The following is a 22,489-nucleotide window of genomic DNA, read 5'->3' as shown; positions in this document are numbered from 1 at the left end:
CCCACTTCTTCCAAGAGGACTTCCCACATCAGACGTGGGCATGCACAGAGAATAAAAATCACAGGTGCCTGCCAGACAGAATATAGAGGCAGCTATCAGACAGGGTCTGTGAACGTGAATAAGACGACTTTGTGGTCCCGCTGGGCAGGCAGAGGTCTTGGTTTTCTAGTTTGGTGGTCCAAGGGCTTTCAGGGACAGAGTCCCTGCTTCAAACAGAGTAGCTCTTCATTTGTCTGGTTTGGATACCTGGCTTCTGTAAAAGCTGTCACTTCAAGAGAGTGTTTTGAGGCCCAGAAAGTTGAAAACCACTGGCCCAGAAGGGCTGCCTCACTTCTGGCTTCCTCCATGGGTTCTAGTTCAATGCTTTGGACCCATATCTAAAATAGTCCCATTTCTGGGGAAGCCCGTCCAATATCTGGAGATGATAATGGATCTCTGCTCCCTTTGCTTATTCCACTCCAGGCCTCCTGCCCAAGCCAGACACCCCGACTCTTTCAGCTACTGCCTAGGCCCTGGCTGGATGGGCTGATGTCCTTCTGCTGGGGAGACCCAGTTTGATTTATAACTTGGGGTGAACGCAGGCTGAGCCCTCGCTCTGCCGGACACCACATGCCTATTCAGGGACCTTGACCAGGCCCTCCTCCTTCCTGGGTCTGTTTCCCATCAGTGTAAGGAGAGATTTGTTGTAGATGCCCCTAAGTGCTTCCAGCTTTAAATGTTTTGAGCCAGTGAGGTTCCTGATGGGAGGTCCCCCTGTTCTCCCATCTCTCAAGTTGGTGAGTAACTCTGCTTCAGTGTTCTCCAAGGGTGACCCTGCTAAGCTGGGTACAAGAAGAGATACACTATGGAGACCTAATGGGGACAGACCCTGTTGTCTTTAGAAATTTGGTCCATTCATTGGCTACAAAAGCCAATGACTTTTTCCCCTCCAAAGTTCTTTTTTCCTTCTTTTTTATTTCTCACCCTAACCAAAGGTTCACTGCTTTATACTGCCCGGCTCCTGACCTTAACATCCCTGCTTGTCCATGGGGCTTTGGAGCGTTTCTAGAAATCAGCCAGGCACCCCTCTTCCTGGCATCGACTGCCTCTCCGGCCACCTGATGTTGCCAGCACAGAGCACCACATATGGGCATGTCCAAAAGTTGCGGGAAGATTTAGGGAATAGAGTGATGGCGGACAGAACTGAGGGCCAGAGAGGGGTCTGGACCCCAAAGCAGGGGACTGGTGGCCGGCCCTGAGATACCCCCGCTCCCACCCCCCGCCAGAGCTGCCCGGGACCTCCCTGTCGTACCTGAGAGGAGGGCCTGGCCCGTGAACTGCCCGTACACGGAGGCAGCATGGGGAAAGGCATTGAAGGGCGGGACCGAGGCACCGGCTGGGACCCCGGAGCCGACTTGCTGCAGATCCAAAAAGGCGGAGCTAGATAAAGAGGAAGGGGTGGAGCTAGAACTGGACACCTCGGGGGTTTCCTGCTTTATGGCGAAGGGTGAATGAGGATCTGCCGGAGGGAGGGAGACAACAAGGAGAGAGGGGTGTGAGATGATGGGGTGGGCACATGCACAAACCCAGCCATGAGATGTGGGGTGGGGGGAGTGCGGGCGGGGCGCTGGGGCAGGCGGCTCCTCTCTGAGTCTGGGTGTGACGGGAGGGGCTGCGCGTGTTCTTCGGGGTGATTGGGGGGTGGGGGAGACAGAAGCTCTGCCCCCGTGCTGTGCCTCTGAGGTGTGGAAGGACTGTGTGTGCCCCCCTCCCCTCCCCCACTGCGGTGGGGGAGCGCGGAGGAGGCGGTGGGCCAGCGCGGAGGACGTGGTGGGCCACCGATAGGCCGGACCCTCTGGACCCCCCTGGAGGCCCAGCCGGCACAGCCCACCTCTCCTCTGCAGGCCCAGGGCCCTAGCCCCCTCCACCTCAGGGCCGTCCACGCTCTGCCTTCCAGCCCCTCTGCGCAGCTGGGCCCACGTGGCCCAGGACATTCCAGGCATCGTACCTGCCACCACTGGGTAGGTCTGGTGAGTCGAGAGGTTGCGCCCCAAGGGTGTGTTGGAAGGGGTCAGGGTGGCCTTGCCGTCGTCCAGGGCGGCGCTGTTGAGCAAGGGCAGCGGGTAGAGGCCCTGGGGAACAAAGAGAAGTCAGCGTGTGTCAGTCCTCACTAGGGGACCCTGAGACCTGATCTGTGCAGAAAGGCTCCTTTCTTCCTTCTTTCCACTCCAGCTGGACTCCCCTTAGCCTGTTCAGTGGGTTCTTGGGTTTCTTACTCTCCCTCTCGACTTGCGGCCCCACTGTTGTCCCAATCCCCGGCTCCCAGCTTCTGCTCCTGCAGCCCTGGGATTCAAAGCTGCCTGGTGGCCCGAGGGCTTGGCTGGATGGCCACCTCCATCCTTGTCTCCCCACAGGGTCTGGACCCTCCGAGAACAGGCTGCAGGGCAGGAGCCGTCTCTCTGTGGTGGGGTTCAGAGTGCTTCACCCATTCATTGGTTTATGCCTCTCCAGATGGGAAACACAGCCGCGGAGGCCACGAAACCCGGCAGGTTCCCCTATGGGGCAGAGGCAGGATGGAAACCTGAGGGGTCTGGCTCTCCCATCTATGCTCCCCAACCTTGTGCTCAACTGGATGACATCATAACCACAGCTGTTTGCCAAGGGTGTGCATTAGAGCTTTGCCCACGTTATCCTGTCCACTGACCCCCACAGCCCTGTGATGTGGGCAGGCAATACTGTGTCTGTTTTATAGGTGGAGAGACTGAAGCCCGGAGAGGCAAGTCCCCAGGCAAGAGTGACACAGGTGCTAAGCTGCCGCAGGTACTCTTCCCTTCAGGAAAGCGGCAGATTTAAACCCCCCCTCCCCGCTGGGAACAGGTGGCTGTCTTCTTCCTCTTCTCTATATCCAAGTCAATATTAATTTGGTGCTTCCGCTGGAAGGTGATCCTTGGGGTTAATTTTGTTTAAACAAAATAAAACAAACAAAAAACCTCTTTATTAAGTACCTGTGGGGTTTTCTTTCTCCCTTGTTTAGTTACAGGCAAGCGTGCACTACCCCTCACCGTGACTCCCTCCCTCGAGGGGACAGGACAGCACACACAAGCACACACCTGTCCTCCACATGTGGGTCACACACGTCACAAACACATTCTGTGTGCAACGGTAAAAGCAAGGAACGCTCCGCGGTTGCATAATGGGTCCACTAAAGGCAACCACTTCCAACGATTTCTGTGGAGCTGAGTTTTCCAAAGGGCTACGGCGCTTTCGGGTTGCCTGCCAGGCACTTCTGGAAGATGCAGGCAATTCTAGAGGCCCCCAGGGCACCATTGTCATGTGGCCGTGATTACCGACTGAATGGTTCTCTGGTTCCATGGTTTTCCGAGGGGGGCCTGCTTCTAGGTAGGGGGAAGCTGCTTAGAGCCAGGCTTAATGAAATCGAGCAAAACACCTAATTTCTAGAGAGTGTAAGAAAAGTTTAAAATGCCTTATGGTTGTGTTGATTTGATAACAAATACAAATTCAAAATCCCTAGCTTTCCCAAATCCAGACAGTTCGGTGGGGAAAAAAAGTGTCCCCCAGCTCCCCCCAAAGTCCCCAGTCGTCCCAGTGATGGCTGGATTTCTTCCTGGGATTGAACTTGAATCTGGGTGCACAGGGACATAATGCTCTAGCACGTGGGCCAGCTTGAGGCCTGGGTCTGCCGTGACCAGCCACTCGTCCCTTTAACAGGGAAAACTGAATCTGCGTCACCAGGCGGATGTAAGGATTATATGAGATTTTTTATACGTACATTAAATGCTTAGCACAGAATGCCCAGAACGTTGCTCTAAAAGGTATTATTATTTCTGAATTCTGTGCAGAGTCATAAACTGCAAAGTTCTCGGTCGCTGTCATAATATTCACATTCAGCTGATGTGTTCCTGTTGCACTCGTTAAAGAGAGGACAAAGAACTGTTCCTCACTGTGACTCCTGGCTGTGCCTAGTGGTGAAACAGCAACCAGAACTAGCAGTGAGGCCACGTGGCATTTCCACTGAATGCTTTCCCCCTTGTTGATCTGATAGGGAAGATGGCTGTGCCTCCCCCCCCCACCCGCCCCCCGATCCTGAGGTCGGGTGTGAGGACATGTGCTACTCTCTCTCAGCTCCCCAGGCCAGAGGGCCTTCCTGGGGCCAGGTGAGAGCGTACAGTATCCTTCGATGACATAGTCCGAGTCACCAAGGGCAGGAGAGGCAGCGGCTCAGACACAGGGAGCCCTCGGCACAGGCTGGGCACTCCCTGCCCCTTACCACCCAGCCGGGTGAATGAATGAGCGAGTAGATTGGCTGAGGGAGGAATGAATTGTGGATGGACACTGCCGAGCCTCCATTTCCTTATCTATAGGACAAGAGGTTAGAGCAGTTCCATGGTTTTCAAACTCTCTTTCTCTAGCCTTCAAGTGAGAACTGATGTGGAAGCATTGTATCTAAAACAGGGAGCCAGCAGGCCAGTCAGAAGGAAATCCGGGCCGGCAGACCTGAGCTCCACAACCATTCACTCCCCCAGGCTCTGTCTACCCACCCCCACCCCCCCAGCCCTGGGTTATTGCCACACAAATAGAAAGACTGAGCTCCGTGGTCCCCGAGGTCCCTGTGGCTCCAGGACTCTCTAAGACCGTGATTCCCTATGAGCACGGGCCAGCTTGGTGCTGGGTTGGTCTCCCTGTCATCATCAGGCGGGGCCCTCTGGGGGCTTAGCCATGGAACCAGGAGGCGGCTCTGGGACCCAGCGGGTGCCCAGCGTCTAGGCAGCAGGATTTCTGCAGGAAAGCTGGTGCTTGCGCACAGAGTGGGCTCCCTGTGATCGAGCCCACAGCTGCAGCTCCTCGTCCCTCGGGGAGCCGTGTGCTGACTCTCAGATGAGCACCCGGGCCCTCTCCCCAGGTCTGCTGACGGCCAACTTTCTCTGCACCCCCTCGTGGTGGCCACAGCCCAGGCTGATAAAAATCGCTGACGCAGATTGCCTGGCCAGCTGCGGTGCTGGCGTGGGCCCAGCAGCCCAGACGGTCACTGGCTGTGGTTCAGCCCCTTATTGGCCTCGTCCACATTGTCCTGCTCAGACTTTCAAGGCGTAAGGCTTGCCTCACTCCCGGATCAAATGACAGCATGAGCAAAGTGGGGTGAGCAGACCCACCCTAAGGGAATTCCTCTGCTGGCTGACCTGGGGAGGGGGTATGGGGGTGGGGATGGGAGCCACTGCTACTGTGGACAGATACACATGAACGGAGGGGCCAGTGGTTCTAGAAATTCTGTCGGAGCTGTGGAGTCTCTGCTGGCCTCAGCGGGGAGACCAGGGACATCTCTGTTAGCTTTTCCCAGAAGCAGACCCACTGTGAACCATTTTACCTGTCCTGAGCACTAGACATCACAACTCCCCCGCAACCTGCAATTCATTGTTCTGGATTTCTCAGCTCACTCACTAATACAGCTTTACTGAGTATCTCTTCTAAGAGGGGCCCCACGTTGGTGCTGGAGAGTAAAATTAAAAAAAAAAAAACAACCAAAAACACTTCCGGATGCTGCCCTGCCTTAGGAAACCCACTGTCTACACCTCTGCCCACTGGGCAATTAGAGTAGGCCGTGAGAAGTCACTGGGGTGGCGTGCTGGATGGACAGAAGCACGGACCAGGGAGACATGAAGCATGGCTGTGGGGCGGGGCACGAATCATGGGTAAGGGGTGCTTGAGCTGACTCGTGATGACGGCCAAGCAGTACTTTTCCAGGCAGGTAGGTGGAAGGCAAGGCGCTCCGCGGGGCGGGCACGCTGTGTGCCAGGGCAGAGAGGGGTGAACGGGAAGGACATGCTCGGGAGCGTGAGTAAAGCAGATCTTATGGTGTGCAGGTGTGAGTGGCCGGGGGTAGGCTGGCGGTGCTGGTCAAGGTCATGGTGTAGGGCTTTGAGCTGCCACTTCAGAGCTGTGGGAGCTGACCCTGCGCTCTGGGAAAGCCGCAGAGGACAGAGGGAAGTCGAGGCCTGGGTGTGTCACTCTTTGGGAAAGGGCAGATCTCGGAGGCTAAGGGTGAGGGAAGGCGAGGGGGCTGGGGGCAGAAGGAGGAAGGTATCAGCATCTGGTAAAATAAAGGCTGACTCGGCAAGGAGCCGCAAGAAGCACGCGCCCTGGGCCCACTGGTGCAACTTCTGGTTGATCTGGTAGCAAGCAGCAAGCGGCCTAGGAGTCTTCCTGAGACCGTGCTGGGGGGCGGTCCCTGCCTGCCACTGCACCACCACTCACCTGGCTGCTCACCTGCTCGCCTTTGGTGTGGCTGGGGGAGGCATAGGCCTCTGGGTAGTGCTGCCGCTCGAAGGGGCACTCGAGCGGCTCCAGGTGGTGCTGGCTGAAGGTGTCCGTGCGCAGGTGCTTGCGGGGCCCACTGCTGCTGCTCTGGGAGTCGATGCTCAGCCGGCAGCTGTCCTGGTCACCTGACGTCCCCAGGCAGGGAGAAAGCATTCAGGGGACCCACCTACTCATGCCCCAGGCCAGACTGGAGGGGCAGACTCCGGGCTGCAGAGGGACGGGGAGGACCTGGCTCCAGGCCCGGGGACTGTGGCCCGCTTAGGGACAGGCCATGTGCTGTAGGAGGGAGTTACCGGCCTCTGCAAAGTCCCCTTGGAGCCTGAGCAGACCGCCCTCCTGCACCCCAAGCTGCCCTCTGGTTCCCTGACACTCACTGTCGTCCATTTTCCTCTTGCTGTCGCTGCCCGGCTGAGCGATCCCCAGGAGCCCGTTGATGGAGTAGGTGGAGCCCAGAGAGTCTGACTGGGGTGACTCTGGGGGGGTTACAGCCGAGCTGGGGACTGCAGTGGGATGAGAGGGAGAGGGTTAGCACATGGAGGGGGGACACCCCTCAGAGTCCCCTGTGGGAGGGGTTCTTGGAATGGAGGCTGCCTGAAATGTTGCCGCCCCTAAGTGTGTCAGTGCATCTTTCCCGGGACCCAGCGAGGCTTTGTCCTCGCAGAAGGGCTCAGTCCATGCCAGCGGGTGTGTCTGTGTGGGCGTGAGTGTGACTATGTTTTGCCCATGGTGTGCGTGTGCAAGGTTGAGCGTGCCAGCACATCAGCACTCACTCAGCGTATGTCCTGGGCTCAGGGACTTGGTGGCCACACAGCTGTCCATGGGGAGGTTGAACGGTTGCTGCACTTTGGTCCGGATGATTCTGTAAGGAAGACCAGAAAGGCCATTGGAGAGAAGAGGAGGAAGCAGGACTCATGAGGCCTGGGATCCCGTGCCTTTCTGAGTTTGCTTGGGTATCTTAGAGGTGCCTCAAGGACAGCCTGTCTAAAACCAACCCCCTGACCTCACTCCTCACATCTGGTCCTTCCCAGTGTTCCTGTTTCATGATCAGTTCCACTGGGCACTCAAGACGGAAATACCGGTGGGGCTTCACCTCCACCCCCCTCCCTCCTCTATCAAAGCCATCATGAGGTTCTGGGGTTTGACCTTCTAAACCAGCTTTGGCTCCTCTCTGCATGTCACTGTCAGCAACTTTATTCAGGCCACCACCAGCTCTCTCCCTCGGGGATCCCTCACTGCCCCACCCCTACCTGCTCTTGACTCTTTCTAATCTGTTCTCCCTATTGTACCCAGAGTGGACCTTTTGAAATGCAACTCAGCCTCCTGCTGACAGTCAGGGAAGAATATGTGACATGGCCACCAGCCTCTAAAAGGCAGTCTTTGCTGATATTTCCACCTCAGCCTACCTTGTGCTCCCCTTCTGTCTGCTGGCTTCCTTTCAGCTTCTTGTCTGAAATCTCTGAGCCACAGGGCCTTTGCGTGTGTTGTCTCAGAACATCTTTGGCTTCCCTTTTCAACTAGTTAACTCTTACTCATTGTTTCTTTCTCAGGGACATCTTTTCTTTCCTTCCTAAACCAAGCACCCTATGCTAGCTCATGTACCTCATGTTCCTCTCCCTAGAAGGACTGAGAGCTGCATTTTTACAATTGTGTGTGGGGGCACTCAGTACTTGATAGTATCTGTCTTCTCACTAGACTATAAGCTCCACAAGGACAAGGATTGTGTGTTCCCGGGGCCTAGCACATAATGAGTGAATTACGTATATGGGAATGAATGAGTGAGTAAATGATTGATTGGGGCTATGAGTGAATAATTGAATGACCAAACAATTGAGTGAATGCTTGAATGAGGGCCAGGTTAGGGGTCGTGTGGCCCAGGAAAGGGTCACTTCAGGATTCTTTTATCGAATTAAAGAGGATATAGCGTGTGAGGAAGGAAACTGGCAAAGCACAACTAGGGGTGGGGTGGGGTGAGGTGGGGTGGGGACGGGAGTGTCTCAGAGCAGTGGGGAGGTGTGGATCCTGCCCTGTAGCACCTGGGGTGCTTCCTGCTTAGCTTTTCAGCAGGAGGGCCCCTCCTAGGCTCTCATCCACCCAAGCCAGCCCTCCTTTGGGTCTCTATCATGGTTCCCCCAAAGCCCAGGTACCCTGACTCCTCCCCTCCCCCAACCCGGTGGCTGTGTCCCTCTCACCTATTGATGGAGCTGACACTGGGCACAGTGTCATTGTCACAGACACCCTCCGCCAGGAGCCGGTCTCGGATCTCCCAGGCAAACATGGTGGGGTTCTGCCGCTTGTAGTCTCCAATCTTCTCCACCACCTTGGGGGTGGCCACCTTGGGCTTGGAGCCCCCTATCACTCCAGGCCGGATGCTGCCAGTCTCGTAGTACCTACTCCAATAGAGAACCCCAAAGAATTACCCAATAAGCAGGTGGGGTCTCCGGGCTGGGACTTAGCCAGAGACTCTTGTTCCTCCCCAAGGCTTCTGGGGGTAAGATGTACCCCCAGGGCTGGGCTCAGACACTTAATGTTCCTGGCACTGTCTGTTTCCCTTGCATGAGTAGGTTTATGCTGCTGCCAAACCAGAGCCCCCAGCTCAAGACTTTGCCCTGGACACCTCGCTTCTCCCTTTTTCCCTCCTGCCAGTGTCCCGCATCTGAGCTCCCACAAGAGCCTCCTATGGCATACAAATGATCTCCCTTCTGAGAAAGGAAGTTTTGCTGCGTATGTCTGTGCGTCCGTAAAAGTTCATAGTAGTGGGTTTCTCTACGCAGCTTTCCGGGGTTAAAGCTTGATTCACCGTTCTTGGCCATCCTGGCTTTATGCTTCCCTAGGAGGCCAGCTTGGATCGTTGGGCCCTCGGCTCTGTCTTACTGGTTTACCTTTGCTCCCTTACCTTCTCCCCCCGCCCCTACCACCATCCCGGCTGGCCACTGGCTTTCTACCAGATTAAATGGTTCAGGTGGAAGCTGTTCTACCTGGACTCTGGAATGCCGGCCTGGCCTGGATCCCCAACCACGTCCAGCCCCTCAAGCCAAGCCTGCTCTCCCAGGCTGTCCACTTTTCCTCTCCTTCGAGCCCCAGACAGCTGCTTTGGTAGATCAGTGACTTAGGTCAGGATAACTTTCCCCTCTTTGTGGTGGAAACTCTCTGGTCTCTTCTTTCAGAGAATAAAGCTTGTTCTTTAAAACTCTGCTTGTCCACCATAGCCATTCCAGACTCATCTCTCGAGGACACTGCAGTCCATCCTAGGAGCCCCTCTCCTGACCCGAGCCGGAGGGGGTGGGGCAGTGCCCTTGTCCTTGGCAACTTCAGTCAGGAAGCCAGAGCTCTCCACAGTTCAGCTACAGTCAGGTCCCTTTGGCTCTTTAAACCAGGACTGTTGCTGAATCCACCTATGAGCTGGGTGAGGGAGACAGGTACACTGAGCTGATGCAAAGCCTCAAGTCCCCCCAGGGCAGGGGCATTTTGGGAGTGGCTCTCCAGGCTATGCTGTGTCAGCCCAGAAGCAGGGCTTTGCTGCTTCTGGTCCCTCCTGAAACTTTGGGCCAGTGGTCCTCAACTCTGGCTATAGAAAACTGGAATCCCTTGAAGGAGCCTTAACACTATACAAAAACTTGGGCCTGCTCTCCTAAAGTTCTGCTTTAATAACGAGTGTGGGCTGGGGCCTAGACACACATACCTACTTTTTTTTTTTTTTTAAAGATTTTATTTATTTATTTGACAGACAGAGATCACAAGTAGGCAGAGAGGCAGGCAGAGAGAGAGAGGAGGAAGCAGGCTCCCCGCAGAGCAGAGAGCCCGATGCGGGGCTTGATCCCAGGACCCTGGGATCATGACCTGAGCTGAAGGCAGAGGCTTAACCCACTGAGCCACCCAGGCGCCCCACCTACTTTTTAATGAAGTTTCCCCAGGTGACTCCATCGTGCAGCCCTGGTGATGAACCACTGCTCTGGCATGAGTGTTTCTAACTGGTCCCTGGTCATCCCCTAAAAATCACAACACCCAGGCCTGGCTCCTGGAGAAGATGCTGTGATTTATATGATGGTGTGGACCAGGCTTAAGGCTGTGCAGCTCATCAAGGAACCCTGGTGCTCCTTTGCAGGTACTCTGGGACTTAAGAGTTTGAGAAGCACACTCAAATATCCCTGATGCAGGGAGTGAGACGGTGGGAGCCACCTCTCCTCCTGTGTGTCCCCTCCCTGGCTGCTCCATTTCCCTTGGTCTCAGCCAGGGTGGGGATGGGGTGCTTTGGGGAAGAGGCTCCAGCTTTAAGAGTGGGGAAGCCCCTAAAAATGAGAGATGGGGCAAAGGAGCAAAGGGGGAGGGAGAAATGAAAGGAAGGAGAAATAGACAAAGAAAGAAGCAAGGACAGGAAAATTACAGAAGAGCAGTGGGTGGGGAGGCACCACGGGTTGGGAAGCTAGACGTGGGAGCTGACCTAGTGCCCCCAGAGGAAGGGGCGTGGCGCGAGATGGGCCTCCCAAGGCAAACCCTGCGCGGGAGGTGGCTCGTGGTGAATTTCGTGCTTACCTGCCGAGGATCTTGCTGACACAGCCATGGCTGACTCGGAGCTGGCGGGAGATGTCACAGGGCCGCACGCCCTGGTGGGCCAGGTCCACGATGCGTTGACGCACCACTTCCGGCAGGGGTCGGCCGTTCACAAAGGCCCCTCCCAGCTGGTTCAGCCCTCCGTGGCCTAAGAAGACAGTAGTCCCAGGAACAGCTGTCAAGGCCAGGCAGGGCAGGGCGGTGGGAATCAGCCCTTGAGTGTGGGTGCTGTGTGCACGTGCAAATTCCCACCATCACGCCCTCCAGTGCTCCTGATGACTCCTCCTCTCTCCCGTTGCAGGGGGAGGCTAGTTCCCGTTGGGGAGGGTGGTGTATGATGCAGGAGGGACACGCGCCATCTGGGGACCTATTGGGCCTACTCAGTCTCCTCTCAGACCCTCAGCCCTTCACTCTGAATAACAACCCCCCACCTTCTTCCCTCCTTCTGACGAGTATCTAAAGATTGGAGATGCCGGGTCTTCCTACTCTGATGCTGAGCTGTGTGATGCTGGAGAACGTCCCCTCTCCTCTCTGGCTCCCCTTTCTTTATCTGTAAAATGAGGGCATAGACTAAATCAGTGGTCTTTACGTTTGTCTTTGTCTTTTGTCTTTTTAACACAGAGCCAGATTTTATCAGCACAAGTGCATCAAGAAACAGGAATGAACAAAAGCAGAGATTCTGCAGTCGAGCTGGGGCAGAGCGGCCCAGGCCTCATTTGTGGGCTCCCAGCCGTAGTGATCCCATGACTTCTTCTCCCTCTAAGGGGCCAGAGAGCTGCAAGGTTGGGCAGAGATCTCCATAGCACGTGTTTGCGGGGGTTCCAGGGTCATGACATGCTGGGCTGCAGGCCACGATGCAGAATGTGGATGTGTGTGCATGTTTCCTTAGCTGTCTTGCTAACTTGCCCTCGGCCCTCTGGCCCCAGCCTGTGTTTCATTCTGAGCCCATCTACCTAGTCAAGCACATATGTATTGAGTGCCTACCATGTTCTGGGCACTGTACCAGGCCCTGCAGGTGCCCAGGTGAGTAAGACAGATGTGATCTCTGCTCTTGTTTCATGGCGTTTACTAAAGTGAGGGCCCAGACCAACAAACAGCCCATCACCAGACCATGTGACCACTGCTGGGACCAGGACCAGGCAGGGGGTTATGGGAACTACTGGAGGGGACCAAGCCCAGGCTTAGGGGACTCTAGAAGGGTTCCTGAAGAAGTCTACACTATAACTGAAGGTAAAGAGGTATTTGCCAAGGGAAGGAGAGAGGGAGAAAACTGTTCCAGGCAGTGGGAACAGCATGTGCAAAGGCTTAGAGGCAAGAAGGTGCTTGTCTGTTAGATTTACCAAACTTCTCAACTCTTGAAAATGCCAAGACCCAGGGTGCCTGGGTGGCTCAGTGGGTTAAAGCCTCTGCCTTCGGCTCAGGTCATGATCCCAGGGTCCTGGGATCGAGCCCCACATCAGGCTCTCTGCTCAGCAGGGAGCCTGCTTTCCCCTCTCTCTCTGCCTGCCTCTCTGCCTACTTATGATCTCAGTCTGTCAAAAAAACAAAAGACAAAAAACAAACAAAAAAAAAACTTAAAAAAAAAAAAAGAAAATGCCAAGACCCACACTAGGCTCATTCTGGGGCTAAGATCACCCTTTTGCTGATGAAGAGACTGGGGCTTGGAGAGTGTGAGTGACCTGCTTTCCATGACTTATGTGATTCAGCATATATGAGGAGCGCCCAGGCTCTAGCCAAGGATTAAGGCTCCCCTCAGTTCTTGGGTTGAGCCTTGTCCTATGGCCAGAACCAACCCTGGCAGCTTGGCATTGGTCCTGCAGTCTGTGCTGAAGGTGTCATGATCTGGGCATAAAGGACATCATTTCACGCCAGGGGATGACTTGGTGATCTGGCTGGGATGGTAGAGCTCCAGGGGTAGGAGTCAGGGGGAGCAGGCAGGTGAGGAGGAAGAGCCCACCCCAAGCCTTCTGTGTGAGCCCGTTAAGGACTATTTATGGGGAAGGGTGGGAAGTGCCTCCACGGGGCACACAGTGCCCATTACCGCCCACTGACTTAGCACATTCAGAACTGTCTTGCAGTGTCTCCTCGGGGGCCCGAGCTGGCTTCAGCAGAACAGTCAATTTCTCTTAAATGAAAAAAAAGAGGCTATAAGTCTCTGGCCTGGGTGCTAATTCAGGAGGAACAGGCCTGCTGGCCAAATACCCAGCAGGAGGGACACAGCGATCCATTTCCCCGGTAGAGGCAATTGGGTGAGCTTGGACACAATTTTCCACCGTACCCATACTAGACAGCTTGTCCCAGAGAATGCTTTTCCACCAGGGCTGGGAGGATATCCCAGATGGCCCACTTCTGAACCCCTTCCACTGACTTCTCATGGCCACAGGCCGTCCTTGGACAATGGCTTAGTGTTTTGACCCACACTCCATCCCTGTGGTCTTTTGGCTCTTTGGGTGCAGACACTGAACACAAGGGGGCGCCAGACAGCCACCCAAACGCACACAAGACCTTGAGACAGTCCAGCTTTGTCCCCATTTTCCAGAACTTAGGCTTCTACCTCATCCACCAAGGCTCAGGTGTTTGTCCTAGGACTGCTCTGTCTGGAAGCAAGGTTTCCTACACGTGGAGTTCTTCACCAGTAGAAAGGTAGCAGGTTTAAAAAACCAAGCTCCATGTTTGGGGTGACCTAAATTGGGTATTGTGCCTTAAAAACAACAACAACAACAACAACAAAACCCCAAACCAAACAAAAAACCCCTGTCTGTCTCTCTACTGAAGAAGCTATGTGGGCTATTGTCCTAAATCTTCCTGAAGGACTTATCAGGATCCTTAGAGACCCAAGCCCTCAGGAACCCTCCTTGAAAGCTTATTTATTAGATCATCCAACATCAGTGTGAAGAGGAAGTTGTTCTCATACTTCTGGTCCTTAAATTATAAATTCTAAGTGCTTTCTCTTATTTTACTGGCTTTTGAATGACTTTGTGTTGCTGTACAAAGAGCACTGGGCCAGATTCCTGCATGGACTCTGCCTGTTTTAATTTTATCATTTGAGAAAGTAGATTTCTTTTTTCCCAGACTTACTGTTCTCATCCATTGAATGGGACTTCGTGCTGTGTCTGCTGTTGACCTATAACAGCAGTTATTAGAAGATGGGGAAACGAGGATGTAGGAGTGTTTGGTTTGCTGAAAATCTTGATTTTGTGCAAAATTTTTCTAATTTTTAGTATTTACATGGTTGAATGTTGTGACCCCAAGCTCGGTCTTAGGGCTGGAACAGTGGTTCTCAAATTTGAGTGTGCATCAGAATCACTGGGGGGGCTCATTAAATCACAGGCTGATGAACCCAATGCCCTGAGTGTCTGAATTAGCAGTTCTGGGATGGAATCAAGTATTTGTTTCTATGAAGTTCCCAGATACTGCTTGTCTGGGGCCACATGTTGCAAACCACTGGTTTAGGCTGGGTGATGGCTGGTAAAGAAAATCAAGAGAGGAACTACCACCTTGTCCCCACCAGCTTCAAAGAATAATAAGAAAGAATAATAAGAATAATAATTCATACTGTTTGTATATCATAGTTTTCACTTCTTCATGTACAATGTGCCTACCATGAAGGTGGAGGAAACTATCTTGAAAAGGTCAAGAAATTGGCCCTCAAGGAACTTACAATCTTTGGGAGATGCAATCACATATATTGGGAATCACTGTGCTAAGGGAGAAGTTTCTGGAGAGAGGTTAAGTTCAGGTACTAGGGGAGGCCATAAGTGGTCAGTTGGAGGTTGCGGGGAGGGATGACTAGGAGGTAACCAGGTAAAGAAGTTTCCACAGGAAAATAAATCCCTGCACAAGGTCTTGGCGCTCTCAAGACATTGGAAGACATTTACTGTGGTGTAGGACAGGCGGAGTCTGGAAAGAGCCTGCTGGCGGAAGATGGAGATGGTCACTATGGTTTGAGGTTTTGAGCTGAGTCTTTGTAATGAAAAGACTTTTATCCTTCCTGTGTCCGGTGTGGGGGAGTGGGCTCCTTTGGGTGAGTCACCACCAACTGCCCAGAGGTAGGTGCAGACTTCCTTCCTGCCCCGGGAAGTGCTGGGCCACCCACGGTGCTGACCACCTTTCCATGACGCTATGGACGGGGTGGGCTTTGAGGCCGGAAGCCAGGAGTGGGAGCCCCGGGTTGGGCTGGGGGGAAGGTGTGAACCAGAAAGAGGTTTGAAGCTTCCTAAGCAAAGGTCCTTTGCATGGTCTGGAGCATCGTGGGTGGGGGGAGGTGGGTAAGGAAGAGGAAGACAAACCTGTCTGGCTGGACACAAGCAGGTTCTAAGTGTGAAGGCCCTCAGACAAAGGGATGCCAACTTTCCCAGGACGAGAGAGGACCAGTGAGGGGTCTGGAAGCCTGCAAAGTCTGCTGTCAAGCAAGGTATACTTTGGAGAAGTGACCATTTAGGGAAGCATTAGGGCTTTCTTTGGTCATTTCTTTACCCCTTATAGAGCTCTGAGGAGCAGGAATGGTGGAAGCAAAAGAGAGAGGCTCATCATGCAAAACTCCTGTTACAGGCACCAATCCCACATCCTTAAGGCCCACACAGAACTTTCCTGGGTCCCCTATAGTCCTCTATACAAGTCGCCATCATGGCACCGATTACAGTGATCAGTCTCTTTGTTTCTTCTCCTCAAGGGCAGAGGCCCTGTCTTTATCCACCCGGCACCTGCCACAAAAGTCTAACTAATGCTTCTGTGTGCACATGCAACAGAGAAATGCTTTCCCAATGTGAGGGGCGGGTGTGCGGCCATTGTGATGGTTACTGCGCAGACTCCCTGCGGTGGGATCCCTAAATGGCGGACTCCACAACCGTCCCCTTTCCTTCTGTCTGGTTTCTCACGCCTCTGCCCAGTTCCAGAATGACACTGATTCAATGGGTTGTTCTGGGAAAATTTCCCCTTAACTACCTGGGGGTTTTTGCTTTAGTCCCAAAGGGAGTCAAGGCAGGCAGTGGCTGCTTTGGGATGTCCTTTAGACCCCGCAGTGCCCGCTCGCCTTCCACAAGGGAACGGCCTTGCTGATGCGGACCAGGCTCTGAAGTCCTTCGCCTGGTGGCGACGTCGTTCCCCAGCTCCCTCGCTTGCAGGTCCGTGGTCTCCCACGGCAACCTTCCAGCGGCTCCCCTTGGCCCGGCGCCTTTCTGAATAAAGGCCAGGGCCTGTGCCTCATTCCGCTCCTAGAGAAGATGATCCAGGACCACGGAAAACCTCGCGTTCCAACCTCTCGGTTCATCTTCCATCGCAAGTGCGCACCGTGGATGGTGCCGGCATCCGGCATCCGTGCGTCTCTCTCTAACACAAAAGACGCGGGCACTCGGAGAAGCAGGTTTCCGCATCGGGCTTCAACCCTCACCTGCTGCATGGCCTTGGCATCTGTGCCTTGCACTTTGCCCCCCACCTCCGCCCCCCAGGCTAACTAACTGGAGTGGCAGAGTCAGGAGCTGGCTAAAGCTGTGGCTTATACTTCTTCATTTCGCGTTAACCCCTCACCCTTCTACCTGTTCTGGAACGCTACTCCATCAATGATCCTCTTATTTCTTTTATGTTGTTTACCTCTCCCTTTCTACGCGGTGTTTCCCCTGGACCTACAAGGAAATTCGTCTATGCTGCTTCCTCACCCCCACCCCCTCCCCCCACTATTCTCTTCCTGACCATAAACTTTTTTCTTAGTATTGTTTTCGACTTAGTATTGTTTCGATCTCTCAAGAAGTAGTCCTACTTGCTGTTCCTATTTCTTTCCTTTCCCTCCTGGCTGCTCGTTGCTTACCCTGCCTGGGCATCAGACTGAGTGGGTACTTAGACACTCGGTACTGGATGGAAGGGGAGTGATGCTGGTGCTAGGTTCTCCTCCTTGAGGGTGGCTCTGTGATGTGCTGTCTCCTGGCTCCTCAGACCTTCAGGCCCGCTATTGTTTCTCCCTACTGGGGTTCTCCTTCCTCCTTTGCTTTATTATATGTGTATATATTTTTAAAAAGATTTTTATTTATTTATTTATTTGACAGACAGAGATCACAAGTAGGCAGAGAGGCAGGCGGAGAGAGAGAGGAGGAAGCAGGCTCCCTGCGGAGCAGAAAGCCCAATGCGGGGCTTGATCCCAGGACCCCGGGACCACGACCTGAGCTGAAGGCAGAGGCTTTAAACGACTGAGCCACCCAGGTGCCCCTATATGTGTATATTTTTCAGGCTTTTCTCAAACCCCAGGGCTCTGCCCACTCTAGACGGTCATCCTTGGTGATCACCCCTGCTCCCGCCATTTTACCTACTACCCATGCCCTGGTGGTTCTGTGGGCTTCCCCGGGACCCCCAGAGCTTTCCCCTGTCTTCTATGTTTAGTTTTCTATTGGAAATCTCCTGCTGGGTCACAAATCACAAAGAGGCTTCTCACTAGTGTCATCTTGGTTGACAGAGGACCTGCCCTTTGGCATCACCTTGTGCCCCCTTCACCACTCTGCCCTGCACCCTCGTGGGCCTCCCGCATGACCCCAGAGCCAGCAGCGCGTCCTTCTCCCTTGGGGCTTTTGCACGTGCTGTTTCCTCTGCCTGAACTCTTGTCTCTTCCCCTCTTTTTTTTTCCCCATTACACAGATTTTTTTTTAAATTAACATATAATGTGTTATTTGTTTCAGGGGTGCAGGTCTGTGATTCATCAATCTTACACAATTCACAGCTCTCACCATAGCACATACCCTCCCCAGAGTCCATCCCCCAGCCACCCCATTCCTCCCAACCCTCTCCACTCCCACAACCCTCAGTTTGTTTCCTGAGATTAAGGGTCTCTTATGGTCTGTCTCCCTCTCTGGTTTTGTCCCATTCCATTTTTTCCTCTCTTCCCACCATGATCTTCTGCCTTGTTTCTCAAATTCCACATATCAGCGTGATCATATGATAATTTTCTTTCTCTGATGGACATATTTCATTGTCTTCCCTGCTTACCTAGTTAACTCGGACCTGTCCCTTCCAGTTTAGTGCAAAGCCACTTGGGCCAGGTGGCTTTGCTTTCTCCTACAGAGAAGGTTAGGGCCTGTGTTTAGATGTTTTCCACCAACCACCAAGGAGTAGCTTACCTTTCCTTTCCTGCCTGGCATTCATTCAAATTTTAATTTTACACTCATTGGCATGATTATACACCCGAGTAGCGACTGTCTTTGCTCACCAGGTTGAAGCTCCATGAAGGGGACAGGACCATGTCTGTTTTGTTCATTATTAAATTGGATTAGGTATTCAATTAATATATGCCCCTTGGATTAACTGACTGCGTTTAGCTTCTTCCATTCTCCCCAGATGGAGGACTCACCAAACTATGGCATTTTTACCCCCTAAATGTTTACCTAACCGGCACCTTCCTAGCCATCCCTGCATTCACGCATCTGTGTATTTATGGATCCATTCAGTGTACATGTGCTGAGTACCCACCACGTGCCAAGCACTTTACTGGAACTGATCACAGAGAACTGACGCCTGACCTCGGGGAGCCTCCAGTCTAGAAATGGGTAGATATTTACAAAGTGAACACACAAATAATGTGTAAGTCTTGCTTGGATGGTGCTAAGGACACAGAAGGGTACAGTACTAAAGCATAATGGGGGAGGGGGAGAGATAGAATTAGTTCCAGGTGACCCAAGAAAATCTCCCTAAGTGATGTATAATCTGGGACAAAGGTGCGTAGGAATTAACGAGTCACATGGACTCACCCGTCCCCGCACTCAGCATGCACAAGTGACTTTTTCCTGCGGAGCGGCACATCTAAAACCCAAGTCTGGCCGTGTCCCTACTGAAGGAGACTGCTGGGGTACAGGCCCATCTCCTGCCTGGTGAGGTCAAAGGTACTACACCTGGAGGACAGGGTCCCCACGAGCTGAGCCAGGCTTACCTCTCCAGCCTCCATCCCTACCTGTCCGAGCCTTATTTCCGATGACCGAGCCAATCAGAACTGTTTGTTGGTCTTTTGCAGCATCTGAATTCTCGCCTGTAGCCTTGTTTCTGCTGCCCTCCTTGCCCGCAGTGACCTTTCTTAACCAGATCTGGGTAAATTTGTACTCACACCTTGAGTCACTTCAGGAAGCTACCTCCTACAGGAAGTCTTCCCTCCCCTTCCTGCCTGCTGTCTCTGGTCCTTTCTTTGAAACATGCCAGGACACAGTGTCTGCCACTACATGTATTAGAGAGCGTGTCTGTTTATACTGGCTATGTCCCATGGCATTGACTATGGGCCCCTTGTGGGATGATGGGGCTTTTTTTTTTTTTTTTTTAATCTCTTAAAAGCCCTGATATCTAGTATAATGCTTGATGCATAGTAGGTATCCAATAAATGTTGGGTAATTATTGGAAGAAAGGAAAGAAGAAGAGAAGGGAGGGAGGGAGGGAAGGGAGAGACAGAGAGAGAAAGGGAGGAGAGAAAGTAAACAGGCCTAAAACAAGCCTAGTGAAGCCCACACATTCTTTGCCCAATGCAGAATTGTGTCTTCCAAAGTCACATTCTCTTAGACATGAGCTTTTTAAAAAGGGCCCAGGAAAAGAGAAGTTTGCCCTCCTCCAGCAGCCATGGGATGAAGGCGGAGGCCTTCCTTTACATCCAGCCTTTGTCATCAGCATGAGATGTATGAGCGCTTGTCATGAACTTACGGCCTGTTTGGTTCTGCAGGAGCTCTCTGTGGGAACAGAGCTGCTGTGCCATGTCACCAGCGTGAGGAAACGGTCCCCAAGGCGGATCCGCAGATTCTGAGGTGAGAAGCCTTTTCCTTCTAACCCTGGCCTGAGAGGGCCTTATGGAGAAAGACGAGGGGTGACCTACACAAGTTGACCCCCCCCGGAGTTTATGGCTCTTTGGGGGAGACTTCGGTGTGCATCAAGGGAAAGGGCCACAAGAGACAGCTTGAATTAGGGATGACCATGGTGTAGTGTCAAAAGCTGCCCTTCCAGGGACTTGGACATCCCAGGTTCAGGGGCTCCCTTGAGGAGAAGTTTCTGACTCGGGGCTGTGGGGCAGGGCTGCCCTTTTATGTCTAACAGGATCCAGCTGGTCAAACAGAACTGGTTTCCCAGGTCTCGCTGCCAAGAAGCTCAGCATTGTGCTCTGTGTTCAAGGCCGAGGGCATAACCAAGCCAGTCCTGGAGTCCTGTTTCCTCAGACCTCCTCTGACGTTAAGTAGCATGTCTGTCGGAGTCCAGTCCGAAACCAGAAGCCTGTTCCTAGGCACTTCAGCAGGAGGTTTTGGTGTAGAAACTTGCTTCTCTGGGTGCTGGAGGGCTGTAAGAGCACAAAGGAGCCCTGAGGTACCCCTGAGGTATCCTGAGGTACCCTGAGGTATCCTGAGGTATCCTGAAGTGGGGACTGCAGGAGGAAGCCACTGGTCCTAGCGGGGAGCAAAAGGAAGAGGCCTATTCCTGTCTGTTCATTGTCTTGCTCTTGTAAGGTTCTGGAATGTCCTGGAGCCCCTGTCTAGGTGGTTCTTCGTTGATTCCTGGCCTTGTTCTTCTCGGTTTTTCCTCCTGTTCTGTTGGGCTCCGTTCCTCTTGTGGGGCCTCCCTACACTTTAATGCAGCCTGAGGGGTCTCCAGGTTGAGGCCATGAGGTCAGGCTCAGCTGCCAACCTCTCTTACCTGGAGTTCTGGCAAATCTGAGGGTCCCTGGAGGCCCCTGGAACAATAGGATAAGAAGTTCAGCTCCCTTGGAAGCTCTGCCTTCCTCTTTGCTCCTCAACAGGGAGAGAGGGCTGGGAGAGGCAGAGGGTGACAAAAGGTGGATAAAGAGATTTCCTCTGGATTAGTCTCTAGCTGGGAAAGAACCATATTTGGCGGGTCATTTGCCAATGTTGGACTTAAAGAAGTGGAAAGAGGGGAAGGAGGTAAGGAGCAAAGGCTATTTTCAGGATTCAGCCTCCTTCCCCCATGAGTCGACGCTTAGGGATACCAGAGAAAGCCACCATGGCAGGAGGTACTGGCACCTGAGCCAGGTCGAACACTCTAAAAGCATCCTTTCGTTAGTCCTCTGACAGCCCTCTGAGGTAGGTAGCCTGCTGTCCCCATTTTACAGATGAGGAGCTGAGCAGCAGAGGCCATATGTAACTTGCCCAAGGCCACACCATTACAAAGGGGCAGAAGTGAGAGGTGGGCTTAGGGCCTTCAAGATACTGCTTGGGCCCCTGTCCTCACCAGGCACGGCCCCTGGCAGCAGGATAGTCAGCCCCTTCTCTCCGGAGCAACTGTGCCTTTCTGTCACCTACCAAACCCACTTTGGGGTCCTCCCCAGGTTTTCCTTTGGTTGAGGCCTAATCTCGCTTTTTCTATGGTTTTCTTCAGAGGACTCACTGAATTCGGTTCTCTTATACCTCCTTTCCCTCATATTGGTTCATTCTCCTGCATTCTGTTCCCCTCTGTCGTCCCCAACCCCCCTTTGTGCCCAGTCTGTCTCCAATTCGGGTTTCATTCCTCTGCCCTCCCGTCCTTTGTCCCTCCCCTTTCTGATTGCCTCCCTCGTCTCTATTTCCAGCCCTCACTCATGGCTCCTGTGTCTCCCTGTTCTCAGTCCTCCCAGCCCCTTCCCTGCCCCAGTCCCTGGGTCCTGTCCAAGATGGCAGAGCCCGCCCATCTGGCCCACCTCTCCCCTACCCTTCACCCCCAGCATTCTCTCCTCTCTGCCTCCCCGCGCCTTTGGCCGCCCCCTCCCCACACCATCTTTATTGCCTGCATGACTGCTCAGGTTCTTTATCCCATCTTCCCCTCAAAGGCATTCGCAGCTCGGCTGTTATTCTTGTATTAGCATTGAACCCATTAAAGCTAATTTGTTTGCCCTAATCTCCATTTATTTTTCCCTAGTTGATATTAGATTTCCCTTTCTATTGCTCCAGCATGATTTTCTCTTTGTCTTCCTAATGGTCTACCCCCCTCTCTCTTCCTCTATTAATCTGGTTGGCTTCCCTGTGTGTTTCAAGGCCTTTCTCCGCCTCCCCCAGCCCTTAGATTAACCCTGTCACCTCCCTCCCAGGAAGGGCCCCAGTGCGTGGATTTCCAGGGATGGAGCTGCTGTAAATGGCAGAAAACCTCTAAGCTTCCCGGGAAAAGTCCTACCGGATGTGAGGCTAGGCCCTGTCCTGAAGCCAGTCTGGACACCTGGAGAGACCAGGGGCTGGTGAGCTGGAGGCGAGGGGGAGAACATGCGCTCTTCTGAGTCCTGGAGGACTGGCAAGTCCAGGGGTTCCCTGGCTAGGTTCCCCTCTGGGGCTGTCTCAGAGATTTCTGGAGGCCTCTGCAAGCTTCCTCAGGTCTACAAATGATATCGGTGAGCCAAACAGTTGGATGGGCCACTTTCTCCCTGTGATTAAGCTTGGGTACCGTTTCCCTTCCTTCCTCCATTCTCCAACTGGAGACACACTCCCTCTTCTCCCTGAAGGGGCGCAGCCTTGGAGTGGCTAATCTGCACCTCACACTCTGGTCTTCGTGTTCCCCAAAATAGAAGCCCCCCTGGGCCAGCTCTCAGAGACATTTACTATCCCCTCCCTGATTGCCCTGTCCCTAGCCCTCCGCCTGAGGCTCATTATTAAGGCCTTTCTCAGGGTCCATGCTTTGCCTGCCCCCTAGCTGCCTAGCTCCTGGA

The 22,489-nt window shown here is 53.4% G+C and overlaps 1 protein-coding gene across 1 annotated transcript in view; it reads right to left on the bottom strand.

The window, feature by feature from the left end:
• The window catches only part of PAX8 (paired box 8), a gene marked incomplete at both ends in the record, with an annotated part of 56,398 nt that overhangs the window by 13,967 nt on the left and 19,942 nt on the right, over positions 1–22,489 (bottom strand). Inside the window, 7 exon segments of the mRNA XM_080813647.1 lie at positions 1,292–1,498; positions 1,988–2,111; positions 6,250–6,437; positions 6,687–6,812; positions 7,083–7,171; positions 8,502–8,702; positions 10,843–11,008. Coding sequence (XP_080669773.1) covers positions 1,292–1,498; positions 1,988–2,111; positions 6,250–6,437; positions 6,687–6,812; positions 7,083–7,171; positions 8,502–8,702; positions 10,843–11,008 — 1,101 coding nt within the window.

Source organism: Martes martes (genome assembly GCF_963455335.1).
Source record: "Martes martes genome assembly, chromosome: 9".
Taxonomy (NCBI): domain Eukaryota; kingdom Metazoa; phylum Chordata; class Mammalia; order Carnivora; family Mustelidae; genus Martes; species Martes martes.
Note: the sequence above shows the minus strand (reverse complement) of the source record. Positions and strands in the feature narration are given on the sequence as shown.